We start from the raw sequence: 23,225 nt of genomic DNA on the forward strand, positions 1-23,225 counted from the left end.
GCCGAGACAAGACAATGTGAGATCACAGGCTCTCCCATCTCTGTTTCCTATGATTCTGCAGGATGTTCAAGGTCAGATGTTAAAATTCAGCTGGGTGAATGGGCATGGAAAAAGAACCTGCCATACAAAAAGGGAAGGGAAAAGTCTTACCTGCTCCACTCGGCAGAGTTTATCCACAGTGCCTTGGTAATGCTTCATACAGTCCTCAGCAAGATGCAGGTGGGTTGAATACTGGAAAAAGCACAGTAGAGTTGGTGATCAAGGAATTAATCACTGATTCATGCAACATCTACTGAGTACCTACTATGTATAAAACACTGTGCTAGGTGCTAAGAAATGTCTAGCCTCACAAAGGAGATCAAACATGCATAAGCCAGTACTCCAACATCACAAGGTAGAAAATGTAACATGTCAGGAGAGAGGCTCAAGCTGCATTCTGCAAGAGTTGAAAACAGAAATCCTTTAGGAGAGAGGAATGGTGCATTAGGTTTATGTTGTGTCCACAGATTCACTGATACACCTCCCTCCAGGAGAGGGAGCTTAATTCCCTTCTCCCTGAGTATGGTTTGGATTTAGTGCCTTGCTTCAACAAACACTGGGGCAGGAAGTGATGGTGTATGACGCTCAAGATCAGGATATAGAGGGCCTGACATCCTCCTGGCCCACTCTTAGATTCCCTACTCTGGGGGAAGCCAATGGCCATGTGTGGTGACCACAGCCAAACCAAAGGAAAGGCATATGCTGTGAAGAACCGAAGCTTCTCACCAACAGCAAGGGATGAGAAAGAACAAAGAAAGAAAGATGCAGAGGAGGAAAGAAAGGGATAGGAAGAAATAAAGTGCCTATCCCAGTCTTTCTTTATTCTTCCTTTTTTTCCTAATAAAAATTGAAGAGAACTAAAAATGTGTGGATTTCAATGAGCCTGAGTACAGTAGGGTTTTGAGAAGTCTTTGTGTGGCTTTTCACACCTTGCTGAGCTCCTTCTGGTACTGGGGCATCTTCTTCAGCATCTGGGATAGGTCCCGCATGGTGGTCTGCAAGGGAAAGGGAAACACAAGTCATTGCAATGGCCCTGACTCAATGAGGCCTTACAAGGCTGGTGACACATTACAGGACAGCAACCACACTACACTTCACAAGTGCACACTCTGTGACTCTCAAAATGAATCTGTTAAACACAAGATCACGTGTGTTTAGATTCCCAAGCCTTTGGCTCAAAAAATTATCGATCTAAATGTCAAGATTGTGTTCCAGATGGGGAACTAAACCTTCAAGTTGGACAGTTAGGTTTTATTCTATGTTTATTGGACTAGAGAGTTGTAGAAAGTATGATCCTTGCCAAGAAAAAACATGTTTCTTTTCTACACACTCAGCTCAAGCAGTCTTGGCATCGAGTCTGCACTTCACCCAGCAGGCAGGCTGTAGTGTGTAGCCAGGTAGGAAATTGGTTAGAAAGGGCTGGAACTAGGTCCCAAGGCAAGATGGGTCGTCGTTTACTTTCTAATTGTGTGACCCACTTAATTGCACCTATTTACCCAACAAAAGCTGATTGGACTACTGCTACCCATCAGACACTATTAGGTACTGGAGATGCAGGTACCAAAAAAAAAAGAAATTTCTGCTTTACCAAAAAAAAAAAAAAAAAAAAAAATTTCTGTTTCAAGAAGCTTAACACTCAGCAGATGAGCCAGACAAGCAAGCCATACAATAGAGTGGATTAGAGTTTTTTGAGGGCACTCACTGGGGAGGGTGGGTGCTTGCAGCACACAGACCTCTCCAGTCAAGAGAGGCATCACAAAAGGTTTCCCTAAGGAAAGAACTAGGAAAGGCTCAAGGCAAGAGAGCTCTGACATGGCTGGAGTAAGGAGGTGGGGGCAGGGAGGATGGAAGCAGAGCAGACAGAAAGGAGCCTGATGCCCTGCATGTCTGCAGAAGGGTGAGGATGTACCTTAAGGGGAACCAGAAGATACTAAATGGTTTTAAGCAAGCAAGTAATATACCAAAACTGCACTTTGGTAAGGCGGGCAAGCCACTTCTCACAGAGTAAGAAGAGGCTGAAGTAAGAAGAGGCCCTGGTAAATCAGGTTATGAATTCCAATTACAACACAAGCTAAAAAATTTCCACTATTCTTCTAGCTTAAAATGAATCACAATACCAACAGTAAATAGTCATCTTCCAAGTAACAAAGAGCAGCTCTCTATCAACATCGAAAGAAGGGCATTTCAGATATGAATTTTATTCAATTATTTATTTATTTATTTTGCAATACTGAGTTTGAACTGAGGGCTTCACGTTTGCTAGGCAGGTACTCTACCACTTGAACCACTCCACAAGCCCAAATCTTTTTAAAAACTGTTCACTTATTTTTGGTACTGGGGATCAAACCCAGTGTCTTGTGCATGCTATGCAAGTGCTCTACCACTGAGTTGCAGTCTCAGCCCCCAGATATGAATCCTAAATGCAAAAACAAGACAAACTGACATTGAGAAGAGAAATAAGACTTCATTAACTCCCTAACTCCAGACAAAAAGCAGGGACTAATTTTCTGGGTGTTTGCACACTGAGATGGGGTTTACCTTCTCTCCAGTGTTCATTCTCTTGCTAGAAGAAAAGTCCTTCAGAGACCGTGTGACTTCCCTGGAAAATGGAAGGAGGCAGCTGAGTTTCAGAGCAGCATAGAGGGTTCTTTAAGGCTGCAGAAGTCATTCACTAGACTTCCTTTAAGACTATGTGGCAACTTTCCTGCCACTGAGGTATGCATTTAAAGTGATTTTCTAAATGAAAGGAGACACATTGTTTCTTAGTTAATAGTCTAAACTACTGGTCTCTAGCATATCAGGTGATTCAAGGAGCAAAGAGGACATTGTTAGAACATCTACTCCTGTTCATCTTCTTATCCTTTTCAATATACACAATGAGACATATTTTATATTTGAAAGCCATATAAGCATACATGTATGCTGCAAAATATACTTTTAGTGCAATAGAACATACGATTAATTCATAAAATTTAATAACTGGAAATGTGGGTCAATTTTGGGGGTGGTGGGATGAGGGTTTGAATTCAGGGCTTTGTGCTTGCAAAACAGGTGCTCTACTTCTTAAGCCATGCCTCCAGTCCATTTTGCTCTGGTTATTTTAGAGATGGGGGCAGGGGTCTCAAGAAATATTTGTCTGGGCTGGCCTTGAACTGTGATCCTCCTGATCTCAGCCTCCCAAGTAGCTAGGATTATTGGCACAAGTCACTCATGCACAGCAATATATATATATTTTAATACTAAGTGATCATTAAGGTTTGAAGACCACTTCTCTAAACACAGAGCCACCCAAGCATGTACTGTCTTCCACCCTTCTGAATTTCCTCAGGTTATCACCAACTTAGTGTAGCAGAATGTGTCTTTCTGAAAAAGCATGATTGTTATCGCAGGTTAAAGGCCTTATATAACAATGCTTAAATATTAGAAGCGTTCTGAAGAATGTTCAAAGCACAGTACAATGCAGTACACAGATAACAGCTTTTGCTCAGAAAGTGCAGAGAAACCAGAAGGAAGCCTGCACATCAGCTTTATAAAAGACAAACTTGAATTGCACACAGTGGTATCTGGATCTTTCAGTGGAATGAACTGGCTTTAAATGCTTACTAATTATAAAGTATTTTTCTGTGAGAGCTACCAATGCTTTCTAGAATCCTAAAACCCACACTAATACAGAATGGATTTTCTAACTTTGTCAAGTTGGCATAGTTCAAGCTCAGGGTACAGAAGGGATGTGTCATTTTTGGTCAGCATGTTGGTGACTTTGCCAAGGCAATGAATTCTCTCTCAAGTTGCACAAATTGCATACATCACTCACAGCCCTCAGGGAGAAGCACCTGCCCTGCAGAAGGGCAGAAGAAGGGCTCTTACTGGGACACCTCTGCGATGTGTTTGTGGCGTAGTGCAATCCACAGGTCATCATCCTCATCCAAAAGCACCTCCTTCACTCGTGCCTCTCCAATGCCGCTGGTCTCATACCTAGAGGAGATGGGACTCAGGTAGAGCTGTATCCTCACAGCATTCCCCACACCCATTTGGTATATAATGACAGCAGCTCAGTCCTCAGCTGCCAGGTGATCTAAGGAACAGCTCATAACATGACTGACTATTTGATGTGCCAGTCAGGTTGGCTGTGGCAGCATAGGCTCAGTTCTTGGGCAGGGAGAGACTCAGTGCTCTCCTCAAGAGTCAATAACTTGTAGTTTTGCTTTAACTCTTTGGGGTTAGCTCATAGAAGCTTTCCCCCAGCCACCTAGTCCCAGACATGAGGTTGGGTTATAGTGGATTTAGAGTTACTTAGAGGAGAAAGGAAAGTTCTTATTTGTCCTGTTCTGATTTGGATCCTCAAATGTGTGGTGCCTAAACAACTTCTAGAAGCCACCTGTAATAGGTCATTGCTATATTGTTACATGTGAAATCATGAATGGCTGGAAGAAGCAAGAATCATAGTAACCAGACTAGATGTGTGGCTCAAGTGGTAGCGTGCCTGCTTTGCAAGCGTGAGGCCATGAGTTCAAATTCCAGTTCCACCAAAAAAAAAAAAAAAAAGACAAGACAAAAAACAGATTACAGGAACCAAAAAAGAAAGGAGCAAAAGGGCTGAGAATCACTTCTATTTTTTGAACCTTCATTTTGAAAACACTATCTTCATGATCAATGTTACAAAATAAACAAGAACAATGCAGTGTTTCCATAAAAAATGAAAATTGATTTTTGAAGGTGGAGTTTCTGATCATAGCCATCAAGAAAAATACTTTTTATAATGAAGAAAACAATTCCACTGTACAGAAAGTTCAGTAAGAAATATAACCTATTGAAATATTTGTCATCATATCTTGTAATGTGTAATTAAGAAGTTTCAATTCTAAGTAGGATACATACAAACACACACAGGTGCACAAAGAATCAACCTGGTAACATTTCCAGGTAGGCTATGAACTACAAGTAGGTGATGTGAGCTGTGAGTTAAAGGTCTGAAGTTCCTGTCCTCCCAGGAACTTATGGGCATAAGTTTCTGTCTAGAAATCCCACATGGATGGAGAACACTTGAAAAGTGTTACAGGCTTATTTGAGAAACCGTCAACACATCTGCTTTTCCTAGGACTAAAAAAACGTCTTTTTTCCTTAAGTTGGAGGCATTCTTAGCTTGCTTACAGGCTGTGGTCACTCCAGAGTCGGTAGCATTGCACTTACTTGTAAACGTCATTTTCAATGGGCAGAAGATCATAACTCATAGCCTGAAAGGTCAATTCATGGAGCACAGGGGAGCTGGGGTCAAAGCCGCGATCCAGGATCAGGAGCTGTGAGCGTGCCTTGTCCGGGCCCTGGGGGAACAGGGAGATGCTTCAAAGACCACCTAGACAACTCTAGCCCCCCCATTAGCAGTCCCTCTTGCAAAGAGGAGGCATGAAGCACATCTTGAGTAGCCAGCCTATGAAAACAACACCAAGTAGTTTGTTTACTGCTTGACCAGAACACCAACAAATCCTACGTGACACTCCAATGTTTCCATTCTATAGTGAGGGCCTGTGAAGCGGATCTGAACTGCAGCTGGGGGCTGAAGTGAGTTTTTGTAAGAGAGCACCAAGTTCAGCGACAAATGGGGTGAGCAACTACATCGTGTGCCTGGGACTAAGGGTTTCTAGGACCCAGGACTTTGAGTGTCAACAGCTCTGTACCATCTTTCATTTTATTTTATTTTTTGGGAGTGGGAAGGGTTCTGAGGATTCAAGCCAGGACTTGCACATGCACCCACTCTACCACTGAGCTAGGTCTGCAGCCCCAGCTCTATATTTTGATGATAGTGGTGGTTGCCCAAATCCAGGTTTGTGTTAGAACTACATGGAACTTTACAGCTCTGAGCTTTGGGTTAAAAAAAAAAAAAAAGCTGCATAGAACTGTGTGTGCACTGAGTAGGGGCAAAAGCTAGTGAAATCTGAATGGGATTGTACTAATGCCAACTTTCTGTCTACAATACTGTACTACAATAGCAAAGTGTGGGTGTCCCTGGAAAAAGGGACATTCAGTGCTAAAACTGGGAAAGTTCTGATAAACAGAAACAAGTTCATCACCCTAGCTATGTTGAACATATCTGCCTTCACATATATTCTGTGAGCTACAGACTGCATTGTTCTCTGAGCCTGTCACATAAACACTAGGGCCACTTGGTAAGATAACCTCCTGATCTAAGCCCAGACTTACCTCCCCCATTGTTGGGTCATCAGCTTTATAGGCGTCGAGCTTGTCTTGGATTAGCTGAGCCAGCAAGGCATTGTCCTTGTATTCCCTGATAAAGGAGGAGTGACCGAGAGTGAACCACCTGTGCACCCAAACGATGTACTGAGTACCCCCAGGAAGGATGCAGGACAGTGCAGAAGATCAGTCAACACAGAAGCATTGTTTGTATTAGGTTTTTTGTTCGCTGTTTGTGGAACTGGAGATTGAACCCTGGGCCTTACACGTGGTAGGCAAGGAAGTGTTCTACCACTTGAGCTATGTCCCTAGTTCTGTAGTAGGATTTTTTTTAACACAATAAAAATATACTACCATGGTAGCATATGGCTGTAATCCCAACACTCAGGAGGCCAAGGCTGGAGGAATCTGAGTTTGAGACCTACCTGGGCTAAACAGAGAGTTCAAGGTCAGTCTAAGCTGGCAATAGCTTATCTCAGATCTTTTTTTTTTTTTAATCCATACATTACATTTATAACTAAAAAGGAAAAGGTAAAATACTCAGCCCACTGCCTAGAACATAAATAAGTGATTTTTTGTTCCTTCTTTTTTCTAAACTATCTAAGTAAGTAGAAGCAAAAATAGTCTTTCTAAGCAGCTTCAGATAAAATAAACAATCACATTTCAATAGAGAGCCCTGACCATTCCTTTTCCCATGACCACGACATCTGGCCAGACCTTGATCATTCTTACCTCCTTCCATTCAAATTCCCTCGGGTCTTGTGAGTGGCGTGGCTACAGTGCACCACCATGCCAACCTTTACCCCATAGCAGCAACTTGGTCAGGAAAGATAACCACGGCCCCTTTTCTTACCTTCCACCAGGCTTTTGTCAGTGAGTGTCAACAATGAGGGAAGCCAGGTGCTGGGGTAGCAATAAGGTGGTTTTTTATGGCCTGAGTTCCAGCAGACAAGGCAATGCAGTCTCCTTGGGACCATGAAGCTCTCGGTCACCTCAACTCAATTCCTCAGCAATCACTGCTCCACACCCAGCACACTAGTGCTGCATCAGAATCTGTACTTGCCTGTATCTCCTGCTCTCATCACTCCAAGCCCAGGCCCTCTGCTCCTCTTGCAGAGGCCCCAGCATTGCCTCTCCTTCCCGGCTTCTCATCTTCATGCTTGCATGACACTGTGTTTGCTCTCTGTCCCTGGACATTCCCCAGTTAAAACCACTGAGGAGCATAATCCCAAACCTAGCTTTTCAGGCCTCCAGGAACAGCTTCCTCCTGCCTCCCTGACCTACACAGGCACTGTGCCAGACTACTGATCCTCCCACACTTGCATTGTGCTTCACCAGAGCTTTAGCTTATACCGAAGGCAAGAGCCAACTGAACACACGCAATGCCCTCACTCCCTTCATCTGTCTACTGAGATCTGATCTGTTCTTCAAAACCTGGCTCAGATATCACCTCTAGCCTGAGACCCTTCCAAGCACTTGCCTTGCCTTGGCCTTGCAGGGCTGTACTGTAGGTGTGCACATCCTATGCACACGTATGTTAGTATCCATCCTTCCTATCCTCCCAGGTCTGAACTTCTGAAGGTAGAAGCTGTGTCTTTATGCAGCATGCAAGTGATAAATGAATGACTTCATAAAATCTGAAGACCGTGTCCTTTGGAGAATTATTCTCTCTGTATTGTATCCTACTCTCAAAAACCCATATATGTATGTAATGTTCTTTTCTATATGTACTATGTATATTTCACAATAAAAATAAGATTAAAGAGTAACATCATTAGAAGAATAATCTTAAATGAGAAATGCTTAAATCTTTATTTTTTTCTTTTTCTGAGACAGGGTCTGGCTATGTAGCTCAAACTGGCCTGGAATATGTTATGTAGCACAGGATGATCTCGAATTTGTGATGCTCCTGCTTCAGCTTTCCAAGTGTTGGAATTACAAATGTGAACTAACATACCCAAAAGTTTTCTTTTTGGCGATACTGGGGTTTGAACTTGGGGCTCCGCACTTTGCTAGGAAGGCACTCTACTGTTTGAGTCATGCCTCCAGCCTCATATCTAGCAAACCTTGATGCTCTTGAGACGACTGCCAAGAGAACTTTAAAACCAGAGACACTTGGGAAAGCTCTAGGCTCAGGGGACATTCAGGATCCCTTTCACAGACTGGCATGCTGTCTTACCCTCGATACCGCACAGCTGGGTACTCCTTCAGGGTGGCACATAAGGTTGCAATCTGCTCTGCCAGACGTTCCAGTATGGGGTTCTTCATCTGCGCCTTGTGGGGACTGTAGAAGCTTTGGAAAGAGTCAGCAGAGTCCAAGGAATACACCTGAGGAGGAGGAAACAACATACATGTGTATGTCCAGAATGGCGAGCTGTTGAGTTTCCTCCACCCTGGTGTGCGTCTACAGGACATGATTTCATTTATTCCAGTGCCAGGCACTACACTAAACACATGGGAACAACTAGTGACCAAAACATCTCGATCTCCAAAGAGTTTGAAATCTAGTAGAGGGAGGTAGACTTCAAACAGAGTTCAAAGTAAATTGTATGGTATTGAGAACTTGATAAATACGTGAGGAAATAACAGCAGAGAAAGAAAGCTCAGGTGAGCTGGATGTGGTGATGGTGGAGGGTGCCCTTGGACTAATATGAGCAAGGGCTTGAAGAAGGTGAGGCGTTTATCTCCAGCAAGGAGTTTCCACCTGGAAGGAGAGCGGTGCCAAGGACCTCAGCAGGTGTCTGCCTAGGGTGTCTGATGAATGATGAGGCCAAGAAAAAAAGGGGTGTAAGATCTAAAGTCAGTAAGTTTGCTTTTTAAAAAAATAGTAATTTTTTTCTTTGTGCTTGTACAAGGAAAAGAGTTTTTGCCTTTAACAAACAAGGGATGAGCTGGAAATTATGCCATGACTATGGACAAATAAAAGAGCTCTTTTAGGTTTAATAATATCCTGTTCTCAGTAAAATGTTCTAAGTATTTTTTTTCTTCTCCTTCTCTTCCTCCTCCTCCATCTTCTCTCTCTCCCACACCCACATATGTGTGTGTGTGTGTGTCCCCGTGTGTGTGTGTGTGTGTGTGTGTGTGTGTGAGAGAGAGAGAGAGAGAGAGAGACAGACAGAGAGAGAGAGAGAGAGAGAGAGAGAGAAAAGAATTCTGGAAGTTTAAAATTTCTTTTGCCTTTTTTTGGGCAGTATTGGAGTTTGAAAGGGCCTCATGCTTACTAGATAGGCATTCTACCATTTGAATCATGACTCTAGCCCTAAAATTTCTTACTGACTTACTGAGTCTACCAGCTATTAGTATTTTCTAAAGTTCTCATTTATATAAACTACTTTCATTTCCTTAAAAAATTATTTTTAAAGGGTTTATTACTTTCTTAAAATTCTGAAATATAATATGGTTGCATATGCTAAAGCTGGATTTAATTCAAGTGGTGATGGGATTGACATGAGAAACAGGAAATAGGTGTCAAGCCACGTGAGAAGGAAGATACATGTTCACACTGTATCTTTTCCATTTCTCTTCTAAGAATAGATTGCTCTCTGGTTCTAGAAGCTCATCTGAAAGACCCAATATGACACAGTCATCCTTTATGGCCAAAAAGCACAAAAAAGTCCTATTGTTTCTGATTCCCTGTTTACTAGGAGAAGACAATTTTTAAAGTCTTAAAAATATTAAGATAAATTTTGTAAATTCTTTTACAATCAGCTTCACCTTGACAGATTTAGAAACCTTATTTTTTTTCCAAGTGGAGAAGTTTGCTGCCATGGTCTTTGGTGCACGAAGTGTTAACAGCTAATGACGGAGGTGACCATCTGCTCTCTTAGCACGTGATGAGCTGGGGTGATTGCCAATAAAAACAGTCTCCTTCAAGCAGATGGGATGCTGTGATCCCTTCCCCTCTTCTCCTTCCATACTCTTTTAAAATTGGCTACTTTGGGTTATTCAAGGAGTCAGCCTGGAGAAGTGAACACTGAGCAAAGATGAAATGCATGCAAAGAGAGGCATAATGGTGAACAAAAAGAAATAGTTGGCAAGCAAGATGAGGGCATTGGACAGGTGGCTACCAAAAACCATTTCCATTAAATAAACACCCACGTACACCATTTGGCAAGTCTCTTTTTATTGCCTGCCCCCCCTTCTCAGAGTTCCTGATAGAATAACTAGGATGCAGATCTTCTGTGTATTCCCTATCCAGCCTCACCTGGGATTCATATGGGAGAAATGCAATGTTGATTTCTGTCAGCGTTTTGATGACTTTGGCTGCTCGAGATTTTACCAACTCATTAAACAGGGCATCTGGACATGCTGCAAGAATAACAAAAGACAGTCTAGTTTCCTGTTCACCTGCTGGTTCATTTAACAGCTGCACATATCCAGGGCATCCTTAATTCAAATTTTTAAAGGGCACCTAGAAAGTTCTTCACATTATAAAATATCCAGTACCTCTTGGATATAAAGGAATGCTTCACAAGGACTGAAAGACTCTTAAAACATCATAGAGAAACAAATAGCAATTGACTGAGACACTGAGAGCCAATAAAAACTCTTTTCCCATACAAAGGAAAGGAAGGAAAACAGAGTGATTAAAATTAACACAGACAAAGAAATAAGCACTACACATCTCACATGTTTATGATAAATAAAATAAGAAAGAAAAATAAAACCAGTTGGAAATGTGATGCAGGCATTTCAGGAACTTCTAAGGAACCCACTAGCACAAGAGGCTCCCTTGATCAGCAACCATAATTCTTGAAACTCTCACAGGTCAGACAAATGGCTTCAGGTGCCCAGAAATGCATATTACTGCTTTCCTATCATTAATGCTATCTTCTTGCTTCCTTTGTTACTCATATTCAAATAATCAAAAGATTATTCTTTGCTATACCCTTTCCATTTTCTCAGTGGTGACTTGTTGGGGGTTTTCCTTAGAGACAAGAACACCTGGTAAAACCTCATTGTTTTGAACTCTGTAGCTACTCATCTCTCATCTCTTTTCCACTAGGATCCATGCATAAACTACACAAAATAAGAAAACCAACTCCATGGCAATGGTGCAAGTTTTGTGTAATATAAAGACCACTGGATTAGAATCTATAGAGTTAAAAACCAAATGGAAATACACTACAGATTATAGAGACATCTGGACATCTGTACAATGAGTCACCAAGGGTAGTCTCAGAAAAATTGTTCTTAGCAGGAAGCCTATTGTCCTTAGCAGAGATGCCTGGTGAGCTATTTTTCATCAGGAAGAACTACATGATCTGGTAGGTTTGTATTTGTATGTGTGTTTATTTTTATCTCTATACAATTTACCTTTCCTGAAGAGAAAATAAAAGATCAACCATGGCAAATAACCCATTTCTTCCCTATTGACCTGACTTGGTTTGGATTCAGCTGAGCTGTGCAGAAATGCTAACCTAGCCTGGTGGGCTATGTACTTACAGTCGGTGAAGAACACATGTGCAGCCCGATATTTAGCAGTCGGTGGGTCCTTAAAATCACTGATGAGAGAGTGGACAGACTGTGGACAGGAACAAAAAAGGGCACTAAATCCCATTAGAGAAGCAAATGGAACTGGTATCTGAACCAAGTTAAATTCTAGCTGCTCAGGCTCACAACTGCACAAAATAGCAGGGGTTCTGATGTATACTTATAATGCTGATGTGCAGCTATATCAAGTTCTGAGCACGTAAAATTAGGATCGCCTTGGAGTCTGGCTCATTCTAGAATGAGTGTCAGTCACTTGTAACTTGGGTTCCCAAGGAGAAATCCACAAAACTGGTTAGAACCTTCCAGGAGATTTGTGCTGATGAAATTCTCACAGTATAGTTGTATCTGAAGAAACTCATATGTAAGGCAGTTTTCAAAATTGAAAAGAAAGTGTGACAGGAATTTTTAAATATACATTAAGACAACTATCAGCAAAAGCAAAGAAATGGACCTTGTTTGGATGCTGGTTTAAGCCAATCCCCCAAATTATAAAACAGACAAATTTGAGCACTAACTGGATATTGATGAAATAAACCTGAAAACATGAAATACCAAAGCCTGGAGGTGGATTTCCTGCCTGGGGAGGGAGCATAAGGGGGAAAACTGGAATGCTCAGGGCCTCTGGACACAGCTCTGGCTTTCTGCATAGCTGGTGTATTTCGCTTCTCGTGGCCCAAAGGCTCCCTCACCTAAACAGAGCAGTGTATTAAATGCGTGCTTAACCTAGAAATGTCATGTGTTTGTGCCACAGGGATCCCAAGCCCAGCACGTCTAACCAAAGCCGAAGCTTTTATCCATTGGGGGATTTACCTTCTCAGATGGAGTGATGAGATACACGGCCTCCAGGCTGGGGAGCGGCTCTCTGCGCTTGTTGATGTCTTCCACAACTAGACAACAAAACAGCCCACAGTGGATAAGAAACATGACTGTTGACCACTAAACTAGAATCAATCTAGACAGGTCCCCTTCAGACTGGCACAGATAGAAGTCTACAGTGAGGGGAAGGAACAGAACCACTCATCCTTTCCTTAATGTACCACTTCTCCAGGAGTGAAGTCCACATTCACTATGCCCGTGATGTTAGAAAATCTGAAATCTGGCCACTGCAGATACTTCCCACTTCCCTTTTCAGCTTAAATACATTACTTGATCTGTTCTGAAAGGAAATGGAAAAGGCTGCTTCATTCTATCAAGAATGATTCCTGTGCCTCTTCCTTCAGCTTCTTCTCATCGGTCCTAAATAACCTCAAGTCCTTAGAATTTCTATGTTGGGTTTATTTATCAATAACTGGATAGTTATCCAGTTATCATTTTCCTCTGCACATCAAGCAAAGACATTCCAAATATATCCTTTGTGTAATAAATAGTGCTCCTTTTAATGGTTCAAAGACAAAACCTCCTATCCTATTAAAGTAAGCCACAGGCTTTTGATTTGTTTAGTTCCTTCTTTGCTTATTCCCTATCAGCTACTTCACCTGAAAAGAACAGCTTTTGGGAGCATGTCACTAGTCACCTGATAAAGCTTAGAGTGTGATATCCATGCCACCCTGTCCTCTGGCATGGAGGAACATGCATGCTATTCTGCTTATGCAGATGGCTTAAGTAAATCAAGGCAGCACTTCAGAAGTATCTCTTGTAGTGGGAGAGTGCCTGCCTAGCTAAGTGTAAAGTCCTGAGTTCAAATATCTCCTGTAACATTTATAAACATCATCACTCCCAATAACATTCAAATTAATCCTGCAACCATCTACTTTACCAGGGATTGTAGAGTTTTAAATCTCATCGGCTACTAATATTTACTCAAAAAATGTTTTAGGGATTCAACTTTTTAATTTTGCTAAGTTAAGGGCATTTTTTTTTTTTTTGAGCAGTGCTGGAGTTTGAACTCAGGGCCTCACACTTTCTAGATAGGCACTCTAGTTGCAAGGGCGTTTCTAAAGTACACCTTTGGAGATAAGAGATTTGTATGTGGTGGGGGCGGGGGACTGAATCCTCATCAACCACAGTAAGTCAAGACAACATCTGACACTGATGAATCAAGTAATAATAGTATAAGCATTTATTTAGGGGAAAGAAAAAAAGAAAGAGAGAACAGGGGGGCTGCCTCCTGAACCCAAGAGGATGGCAAGGAGGGGGTGGGAAAGGGCATTGCTGCTCCTTTGTTAAAAGTTTCTTTATGCCATATGGCTTTTCTCCCCATGTGTATTTTTTCTTTCTCCTTTTTCTTTTTTTTTTTGGCAGTTCTGGGGTTTGAATTCAGGGCCTTGTGCTTCTTGGCACAATTTTTTTTTTCTGTTTTTGGTTCTTGCTATGTTGCCCAAGCTGTTCTCAAACTCCTGGGATGAAGTGATCCCCCTGCCTCAGTCTCCAGAGTGGCTTGGACTGCAGACGTGAAACACCACATGTCACCTGCAGAGGAACTAGTGTAAAAAATTCAGTCAGGAAGCTGGGCACCAGTGGCTCGTGCCTGTAATCCTAACTACTCAGGAGACAGAGGTCAGGAGGAAGTTCAAAGCCAGTCCTGGGCAAACAGTTCATGAGACCCTATCTCAAAAAACCCATCACACACATGCAAAAACAAGGCTGGTAGAGTGGCTCAAGGTATAGGCCCTGAGTTCAAACTCCAGTACTTCAAATAATAATAATAGTAATAATAATAAAATTCAGTGAGGAAAATAACTATAAGCTCAAAACAAGACAATCCTGATCTTAAAACTGACTTGGGGGCTGGAGAAGTGGCTCAAGCAGTAGAGTACCTGCCTAGCAAGAGCAAGGCCTGAGTTCAAACTCCACTTCCCCCAAAAACAAACAACAACAACAAAAATCTGACTTGGGTCACCAGATGACATAAAAATCACTCCAAACAGGGTTGGGGATGTATTTCAGCGGTAGATGACTTGCCTAAAATGTTCAAGACCCTGAGTTTGATCCCTAGCTCTGTGAAAGAAAGTTCACTCCAAAAATCATGTACTTCCACAATCAACAGGAAAATCCACAATACATTATGACTGCAATTTTACAACTTAAGGACATTTTAACACCGACTAGGAAAGAAATAACTTTAGAGTAACAGTCAGACTTTAAAATGAAATAACTGAATTCATTAAGTTTAATGAAAAACTCAACCTTCCTTATTTTTCCTCCTTTACCTGTACTATGGTAATAATTTTAACAAAAGACCAGCAATTGTCTGTGAGCCGCATATCATACAAAGATGTGTCCAGGGGAAACAAAGGTGGTACACATGTGCATCAACTTCCTTGCTTGGAATAATACCTCAAAAAGAGATTACTTTTCCTTTGAAACATTTTATTTGTTTGTCTGTTATTTGTTGTGACCCTGGGGGATCAAGCCCAGTGCCTTGGGGCATGCTACTGCTCTACCACTGAGTGACATACCCCCAACCCAAGATACTGCTTTTCAGTCAATGCTATTTCAAAGACAAAAATACATGATCCCTCCCAAAGGAGTGCCAAGTGAGAGTAGAGCTGCCACACACAGGTGAATGACAGTTATAGGACAGGAGCCAGAAGGTCTGAGTCCTAAGTCTCAGGTGTGACACTAGTTAGTGATCTTGGGCAGATGATGTAACTGTTTAAAAAACAATTTGTGAAATGGAAATATACATTCTGAACAATGAATAAAACATTAACAGAAATCACTATAATGTAAGTGTCTGCATATGCATCCTCCAGTTAAAGGAACCACTGGCACCGCAGAAGCATCCTCACCCCACATGCCCCTCCCATCCCTCTACAGAACCATGGTCCTCACTTAAATGGGGGGCACTTCTCTTTACAGTTTTGCCACCTACATCTGGATTACAAAGCAAAACACTGCAGCTTAGTGCCATCTGGTTTTGAACTTTGCACAAATGGAAATATGCTCTACATACTCTTTTGTAAATTGCTTCTTTTGCTCAACATTGTATTTATCAGATTCAGTCATGTTACTGTGAATAGTCAGAGACCATCTGTTTTTCTTACTATAAAGAATTCTGCTGTGACCCTACACCACAATTTATTTAACCATTCTACTTTTGATGCAGGTTTTGGTTGCTCCCCATTTGGGGTTCCTGTGAGCAATGCTTAGTGAGCACTCCAGCATCTGTATCTTGGGCATACACACCTGAGGATGTCCAGGGTACACATCTAACCACAGCCGTGCTGGCTCACAGGAATGCATACCTTCAACTTTACCACATGCTGACAAGTGCTTTTCAAAGTAGCTGTACTGGGGACTGTCCATCACATTGGAGTCCCCATTTTTTTACATGCCCACTGTCACGTGGCATTAGAGTTTAAATGTCCTAATCTGGTGAGTCCATAATGGAGTCTCACTGTGCTTTGAATGGCATTTCCCTCATCATTAGTGAAGGTGGGTCCTTTTCATATATTTACTGGCCATCTGAGTTCCTTTTTTTTTTCCCCTCAGGCATTGGGGTTCATCAGCACTCTTAGATGTTGGGTTTCTCCTTTTGTTAAGTGTTCAGGTCTTTATTCTATTGGGTAGACTGCCTTTTTCTTTTTTATCTTTTTTCTTAATTTAACCTTTCCTTTGGCATTCCTTTAACTAACCCATAAGGGGTAGCTAGCACTGTGTTATGTGCAAGAGATCCAGTGATGAACAGGTAGCCTGGGTCTTTCTCAGGGGCTTACAATCTTATCACACAGGTTTTTGGAAGGATCTAAAGTCAAATGAGGACTGGCAGAGTGGCTCAAGTAGTAGAACGTCTGCCTAGCCAGCACACAGCTCTGAATTCAAACCCTAGTACTGCCAAAAAAACAAAAACAAAAACTAAACCAGAAAACATCAAATGAGAACGACGAGTAGGAAGGAACAGAGCGCTACAAAGAGAAGACTCCGTGCAGGGAGTACGGTGCTCACTTGTTATGCCCTCAGTCATGATGTCCGTCATCTTGCAGCAGGAGGAGAGCATCCTCATGCTTAACTGGTCCACCACCAGCACCTGGGAGAAAGAGACAGTTCATGGGCCAATGGCACTGCTCTGATTCTCATCAGTTTATTGCATCAGGCTTCAAAAGAGCACCAGAAGTGCAGAATGTGGAAGAAACCATGTTTCCTATGGACCAGAAGTCTGCTGAGATATATGTTTGTTTAAACCTCCCACACCCTAACCTAATGTTGTAGGAGTCAGTGTTTGCTCGCACTCTCTTGACTTTATTTCATAAACTTTAAAAAAGTAATTTTCTGCCAGGTGTGGTAATCCACTCCACCACTCAGGAAGCAGAGGCAGGAGGATGGCGAGTTAGAGGCCAACACAGGCTACATAGCGAGATCCGGTCTCAAAAAGAAAAAAAACCAGCCAGGCACTGGTGGCTCATGCCTGTAATCCTAGCTACTCAGGAGGCAGAGATCAGGAGGATCTTGGTTCAAAGCCAGCCTGGGCAAACAGATCGCGAGACCCTATCCCAAAAAACCCTTCACAAAAAAGGGCTGGTGGAGTGGTTCAAAAAAAAAAAAAAAAAACCAGAAAAGAAAAAGAAAAATGGAGAAAATCATCTACAGCACCAACTTTCAGAGGTAATCCTATTAGTGAGTATTTTCTCAGGGCATAATTTGTGTTATTTTTGTTAATTTTTTTGGAGACAGGGTCTCAATATGTAGCCCAGGCTAGCCTGGAACTTGTGATCCTCTTGCCTTAGGCTCCCAAGTACTGGGATTACAGGCATGTACATCCACATCCAGCTTATAACCTGTTCTTAAGGGAAAAGAATACTAGTGTCCACACAAGTGGTCTGGCACACGAGACCTAGTGCTGACATCATCAGGATTCCTACCTTCACTCAGCACATACATGAAGTGGGAATCAGAGTTCACCTCTGTCCAGACATTGGAGTCCTGGTCTAAAGCCCTGTGATGTTCAGCTCACCTTTCCTAACCCCATTAGCCTGTGGTTGGGAGAGGAAATCTGCAGTTAAAGCAAAGTCTTTCTCTTCTCCTCTAATGACACAAACTGAGAAGGAGGAAACAAGAACTAGACACAGCAGTGCAGATGTGGACCAGAAAGCTTTCTGCTACATTAGTTTCATTTTCTGAGGCAGCTTCCTTGAGGATACTTCAGAATTTCCAGGTCTACAAATCCATTTCTGATGGGAAGGGTAAGAGAGAAAGACGTGCATGAGAGCTTCCACCAGACGACCTCCCCTCTAGGAGAGGATGGATGTGCTGGCTAAAACATAAGGCTGGAGTGAGGCTCTGAAATCCCTCAAAATCAATTAGTTTTGTTGTTCCCAGGCCCAGTGAACTTGAACATGTATGGACTCTCAACATCAGGAAAACCTGAGGACAATAATGGCCAGAATAAACCCTTCACCACCACATGGGGAAACACCAGTAGAACTGCATGCTCTCCTTGTCGGTGTGCTACCCAGGTCCCGACAATGAGCAACCCTTAAAATGCTAACATGCATGGAAGACAGCATGGATAACTCCTGCGCCAGCCACTCCAGGAACTCAGGCCATTATCAGTCCCCCTGGTCTCAAAACTTGCTTCATGCACAGTATGGTTTCCAACACTGCTCTCAATGATACATGAACAAGCAAGTTTACTTTTCTTGTCTTATGTAGCTACTGCCAGATGGGGAGAGACCAAATGAGGGCTTTTCAAACCATGTGAGCTCCCTGGAAATGCTGTGTGTTCACCAAAGGAACCAGAAGGGTCTCTTCTTCCTCTCCTATGGCAAGCAGAACCGCTGGGCCTTCTGCTTTACCTAATAGGTTCCAGGGAAGATTGTGTTTGGGTAAGAGTCCCACTGGTAGCTGCCCAACCAGGTGATCTTTATGATAAGCTTTATGACCAAGAGACTTCTGAACCATGACTCTGTGAGAGATAGAGCAGGTCACTTTTCTGCAGTCCAGGAGCAAGCATCTTGTGCCTCTAGTCGCAGCAAAAACCTAACTCCTTCCCTCCAACTCTACTCCTATTCTTATTTTTCCCATGGAAACTAACCTTTAGGACCATTAATTGACCTCTTACTTACCTTCCATTCCCCCTTCTTCTTGACCTTCTTTATCACATCATGCATGATCTCTGAAAGAGAACAGAGAGAGAGAGAACTTACTATCATTTAAGGACTTCCACACCTATCTATTAGACTAGGCCATTTCCCCTTAGGTCTTGTTCCCTTGAGTCATACAATTCAAACAATCTGTTGACTGAGCCACAATGGACCTACCATAAAGACAGTTCTTTGTCACTGATACCCTGTACCACTCATAGGCCCTGCCCACACCCATGTAAGACATTCAATAAAACCTATTAGCAAACTTAAAAAAAAAAAAAAAAGACAGTCCTCTTCCTGTCTCCTTTATTCAGTGCTCAAACTTTGCTCTCAAGACATCTTTCACATTCTTAAAAACTAAGTACCCCAGAGAGTGTCTATTTATGTGGGTAAACATCTATGGATATTTGCCATAGTAAGAATTAAATTGAGCCAGGTGAAGTGGCACATGCCTGTAAACTCAGCACTTGGGAGACTAAGTAAGGCAGGAGGCTCATAAATTCAAGGCTAGCCTGGGCTACATAGCTAATCTCTATTTCAAAAAAATATTTGAAAATGTTTTCAAATATTTATTGATTCATTTAAAATAACAACAAACTTATTGCATGTTAACATAAATAGCATTTTAAGGAAAAGTAGCCATATTGTCCACAATAAGAAATCCTAGGGGGAATACTGGCAGTGTTTTACATTTTTGCAACCCTCCTTAATGTCTGGCTTCACAGAAGACTGATGAATCTGTTATCTGCTTCTGCAGCCAATCTGTGTGACTCGAGCAGCACCATGTTCTTGTGAGTGTGAAAATGAAAACTGCAAATGACATCTTAGTCTTCGTGTGAAGATAGCTGTAACTTTGGACTTGAGAACCATTGCCTTAAATTAATAAAAGGCTATGACAATATCTAAGACCACATGAGCTACTCTCAAGCTCCAAAAACAGATGTGAGGAGCAGCTGTGAGGTCTTCCCAAGTAAAGGCACATCTATAGCACATTCACATCGAGACACACCACTTAGGTAAGCCTGGTCTCTGTACCACAGCCACACATGTATCTCAACAGCCACAGAGACTTCACAGGAAATGCTATAAACCTGCCACTATAAACCCAAGCCAAATACAATCCTGGAATGCCTCAAAGGCTAATGGTCATCATCAGCAAGTGTGTTTCATTTAGGCCACTGTCTAGGATATTATGGCTCTTAACTCTCCTTTTGACCATCTTCAATAATCTAATGTTTCAGAAAGTGTTCTGAAGTTTTTAGGAACTTTCTTTTCCAATTATTAAAAAAACCTCATACACTCACCACAGTAAACTTGAAAAACAGAAAATTACTTTAAAAAAATAGAAAAGAAAGACCATACCATGTATTCCTTGTATACTTAAAAATAATCAAGGAGGGCTGGTAGAATGGTTCAAGTGGTAAGAGCACCTGCCTAGCAAACATGAGGCCCAGAGTTCAAACCCCCCAAAAAATAAATAAGCTGATTTTGGGCTGGTGGAGTGGCTCAAGTGGTAGAGCAGGGCACTAGCAAGCATGAGGCTCTAAGTTTGAAACCCAGTACTGCCAAAAAAAAAGAAAAAGAAAAAAAGTTGATACACAGATGATAAGCAGGAACTTTTGGGTGGTGAGGGTCCTCGGTCCACTCTTAGAAATCAAAGGTGGACTTAAGCAGCAAAGGTCAGAGAAGTTTTATTTGTAGAGAAGGGAAAGGAAAGGCTGTATGGGGTCATGCAGCTGGACCAGGAAACCAGTGGTCCACAGAGTCAGGTTGGAAATCGGGTTTATAGCTTTTTTTATTGCCTAAGGGTGGAGATTTCTTGGGAAGGAGAAGGGGTGTTTTTCCCCCTGGCTAACTGACACCTTTTGGGAGTATGTGGACCCTTCAAGGTCATTTGTAGTTCTGTCAAACTGAAATTCATATTAATTCATATTCAATTAATATTAGTAATTGCCTATCAGCTTTTTCTACGTACTTTTACATGATTAAAATCATGCCAGATAATTTCATATTACGCTTGTTTTCACCCAACATACTCATTTCTCTTCATTAATAAAAACACTTCCTAGGATTTTTATTTATTTATTTTGGCAGTACTGGGGTTTAAACTCAGGGTCCTGCACTTGCCAGGCAAGTGTTCTGCCACTTAAGCCATGGCCACAGCCTTCTTAGGATTTTATTGTTTTGTTTTTTGCGGTGCTGGAAGTTAAACTCAGGGCATTCACCTTGAGCCACTCCACCAGCCCTATTTTTGTAAAGGTTTTTTTTTTTTTTTTTTTTTTTTTGAGATAGGGTCTTGCGAACTGTTTGCCCAGACTGGTTTCAAACCACGATCCTCCTGATCTTCTGCCTCCTGTGTAGCTAGGATTACAGGTGTGAGCTACCAGTGCATAGCTAGGATTTTAAATGCCTGCCTCATAGCCCATAGTTTAGTCAAGAATATTTCCAATAACCATTTTGATTATTTCTTATGTTTCAGTGTGGTGAAAAATTGAAAACCAATAATAGAGCAGTGGTTAAAAGTAAGGTTACATTTCTAGAATGGAATATTATGCACCCATTAGAAATAATGATATGGGAATCCTCGTCACCATTCACTCTCCCATTCAGTAGTTGGCCTGTCGTTGTGCTAAGCATCAGGAGGGACAACACAAGCTCCTGGGGGCGTGTGCTCTCATGAGAGAGCAGCCACAGCTTCTCCTAAGTGCTCTGAAGAAAATAAACAAGGTGCTATGGTAGGACACAAACAAAACAGGTGTGGACAGCTCCACACTAGGGCACTAGGCAAGGCCACTCCAAAGAATTTGACCAGGAGGAAGCCCGCCAAAGGCTAGGAAATGGAGAGGAACAAGCACAAAGTCTTGAAGTGAAAAAAGAACAAAGTTGTAGACATTTTCTTGGAACTGAAAAAAAATATACCAAAATGTTATTTTGTGAGATAAAATTATGATTAGTATTTAATTGCCAATTTGGGCCTTGTAGTATTGGCCCAAGCTTTCTGCAAAGAAGAAAGTGCTCTAGAATTATGTGTCAGTAAATGTGGTTTTGCTGAGGGCTTCTCCTTGCATGAATTATTGCAGGAGATCTTTCTGGCATGAAGCAATGGGTAAAAAGTGCAAATTTTCTGGGCCTCTGGTAAACTGCCAAATGACTTTCCAAGAGCATAACTCACATCTCACCAGTACTGTATGATTTTCCAAATTAATATATGAACTGATAAAATAATTCCTGGAGAATTGTGCTTTAATCTTTGCTACTATGACAGCAGAAAACAGAATATTTCTGTCTTTATTTTGTTGCTGCTGCTGTTTTTATGATGCTGGTGATGGAACACAGGGGCTCTACCACTGAACTACATCACCAGTCCTTCAAAAAAAATTTTGTGGTACTGAGATTTGAACTCAGGGCCTCACACTTGCTAGGAAAGCACTCTACCACTTGAGCCACACTGCCAGTCACCATAATTACTTTAAATACACTGAAAAAAAAAAAAACCAACCCATTTTTCTCAAGACAGAGAAAGGCAGAAATATAACCAGAAAATCAAAACAAGGACTGTAAGTGTTTAAAGACATATAAATAACCACTGCAGCTGCAACCCTTCCTACAGCTCTTTCCTTTCCAGCAGTCTCAGAGCATATGTTTGTCTTGGGTATTATTAACAGTCAATTCTAACCCTGCCCTACATTTTTAATCCAACACCAAAAAGGAAACAAGGATTAGAGCCCATTTTAGCATTAAGAATCAAGTAGCCAGGGCGACTTTCTTTCTTATAATCCCTGGCTATCGCATTCCCTCTCCTTCGCAGGTCCTCTTTACGTGAAGAGAGACCTCGGGCTGGTCCTCCCAGGAGGTCTAGTTCTGTGAACCCAACACATTCACAACCAAATGTCTGTTCTACCATTGAGCTAGGTACATTCAACAGATCAGGGACAGCTTCCATCTCTCCATAATATGGAGAGATATGGTGGGTCCTGCCTCCCTCTTGGCCAAATGCGTAGGAAAGTAGCTCCTTGTCCACCACATCTTCTAGGTCCTGTGTGACTCCTAAACTCAGCACACTCTCCCCAGCCCTAAGAAGAACAGCAGGTAGTCTAAGATTATCTGCCACAAGTTCAGATGCATTCAACATTATAACTGGAATCTCTGAATATGGGCTCTAGAATCCCTGCAACTCTCTGAAAGCCCTACCCTAACAGTTGGGGACTCACAAAGCCCTTGCAGGGTGACATATTCCAGATACTCAAAGCCCAGGGCCCATCAAAACACCTCAAATAGCCTGAGTAACATTACATGAGCTGGAAGCCAAGGAGAAGTATAGCCCAAGTCTCCAAACCTTGGGCACATCAAATATTTTCTCTTACCACCAAAGCATCCCATGCCCACAACAGAAGCCTGGAGTCTGGCTTCCCCTGACTGGAGAAAGGCTTCATTTCACTAAGGAAATTAGGGGAGTCTAACATCAGGCCACAACTCCTC

At 42.0% G+C, this 23,225-nt stretch overlaps 1 protein-coding gene across 3 annotated transcripts in view; it reads right to left on the minus strand.

The window, feature by feature from the left end:
• The window catches only part of Stxbp1 (syntaxin binding protein 1), a 61,234-nt gene that overhangs the window by 16,350 nt on the left and 21,659 nt on the right, over positions 1 to 23,225 (minus strand). For 2 of the 3 annotated variants that reach the window (XM_074053142.1, XM_074053143.1), the window contains exons 2-13: positions 18,726 to 18,775; positions 16,609 to 16,690; positions 12,532 to 12,608; positions 11,674 to 11,752; positions 10,433 to 10,536; positions 8,408 to 8,556; positions 6,238 to 6,322; positions 5,230 to 5,360; positions 3,907 to 4,014; positions 2,578 to 2,638; positions 969 to 1,034; positions 151 to 231 (exon numbers count right to left, since the gene is read on the minus strand). In XM_074053142.1, coding sequence (XP_073909243.1) covers positions 151 to 231; positions 969 to 1,034; positions 2,578 to 2,638; positions 3,907 to 4,014; positions 5,230 to 5,360; positions 6,238 to 6,322; positions 8,408 to 8,556; positions 10,433 to 10,536; positions 11,674 to 11,752; positions 12,532 to 12,608; positions 16,609 to 16,690; positions 18,726 to 18,775 — 1,073 coding nt within the window. The remainder of the gene's footprint in view (positions 1 to 150; positions 232 to 968; positions 1,035 to 2,577; positions 2,639 to 3,906; positions 4,015 to 5,229; positions 5,361 to 6,237; positions 6,323 to 8,407; positions 8,557 to 10,432; positions 10,537 to 11,673; positions 11,753 to 12,531; positions 12,609 to 16,608; positions 16,691 to 18,725; positions 18,776 to 23,225) is intronic. The other variant, XM_074053144.1, reaches the window with a different exon arrangement.

This window comes from Castor canadensis, chromosome 13, assembly GCF_047511655.1.
Source record: "Castor canadensis chromosome 13, mCasCan1.hap1v2, whole genome shotgun sequence".
In the NCBI taxonomy this organism is placed as follows: domain Eukaryota; kingdom Metazoa; phylum Chordata; class Mammalia; order Rodentia; family Castoridae; genus Castor; species Castor canadensis.